This window comes from Gavia stellata, unplaced genomic scaffold (genome assembly GCF_030936135.1).
Source record: "Gavia stellata isolate bGavSte3 unplaced genomic scaffold, bGavSte3.hap2 HAP2_SCAFFOLD_42, whole genome shotgun sequence".
Lineage (NCBI taxonomy): Eukaryota > Metazoa > Chordata > Aves > Gaviiformes > Gaviidae > Gavia > Gavia stellata.
The window spans coordinates 1,134,416-1,135,598 of record NW_026776913.1 but is presented as its reverse complement, the minus strand read 5'-3'; the positions used below and the strand labels follow the sequence as shown (position 1 = coordinate 1,135,598).

The following is a 1,183-nucleotide window of genomic DNA, read 5'->3' as shown; positions in this document are numbered from 1 at the left end:
ATGTCCAACAGCAGCTCCATCAGCCAGTTCCTCCTCCTGGCATTCACAGACACGAGGGAGCTGCAGCTCTTGCACTTCTGCCTCTTCCTGGGCATCTACCTGGCTGCCCTCCTGGGCAATGGCCTCATCATCACCGCCATAGCCTGCGACCACCACCTCCACAGCCCCATGTACTTCTTCCTCCTCAACCTCTCCCTCCTCGACCTGGGCTCCATCTCCACCACTCTCCCCAAAGCCATGGCCAATTCCCTCTGGGACACCAGGGCCATCTCCTACTCAGGATGTGCTGCCCAGGTATTTTTCATTACATTTTTGATGTCAGCAGAATTTTTTCTGCTCACTGTCATGTCCTACAACCGCTACGTTGCCATCTGCAAACCCCTGCACTATGGGACCCTCCTGGGCAGCAGAGCTTGTGCCAAAATAGCAACAGCTGCCTGGGGCAGTGGGTTTCTCAATTCTCTCCTTCACACAGCCAATACATTTTCACTTCCACTCTGCCAAGGCAATACTGTGGACCATTTCTTCTGTGAAATTCCACAGATCCTCAAGCTCTTCTGCTCAGACTCCTACCTCAGGGTAGCTGGGCCTTTCAGTTTTAGTGCTTTTCTATTCTGGGGGTGTTTTGTTTTCATTGTGCTGTCCTATGTGCAGATCTTGAGGGCCGTGTTGAGGATTCCCTCTGAGCAGGGACGGCACAAAGCCTTTTCCACGTGCCTCCCTCACCTGGCTGTGGTCTCCCTGTTTATCAGCACTGGCACGTTTGCCTACCTCAAGCCCCCCTCCATCTCCTCTGCAGCTCTGGATTCAGTGATGGCAATGCTGTACTCGGTGGTGACCCCAGCCTTGAACCCCCTCATCTACAGCATGAGGAACCGGGAGCTCAAGGATGCCATGAAGAAAGTGATTTTAGGGATGTTTCCCATGTATCCCATTGCTGGACTGTCCTTTGTTTGCTCTTTTGTCCTTTTTGTTTTCATTATCTTTGTTGTTATTAGCCTTTACTGTGTTTCTACATAAATGTTGAGATTCTCCTTACTTCTGCTGATTAATGAGCCTGCTTTGTCTTCCCTGGCTCTGAAATAAAAGTCTGTCTTTCACTGGGACAGAGCTACACTCTCATAGCATTTCTGAAATCAAATGGGATCTCCCCAGTGTGCTGATTGAAGTTTGGGCTCTTCTT

At 50.4% G+C, this 1,183-nt stretch overlaps 1 protein-coding gene across 1 annotated transcript; it reads left to right on the top strand.

Annotated features, from left to right (window-relative positions):
- On the top strand, positions 1–384 carry LOC132321442 (olfactory receptor 14I1-like; the record flags this gene model as incomplete). Its single annotated transcript, XM_059834938.1, has 1 exon — positions 1–384. A coding segment is annotated over exon 1 (384 nt), but the record flags the coding sequence as incomplete, so codon positions are not given.
- Between the last annotated feature and the right edge of the window lie 799 nt (positions 385–1,183).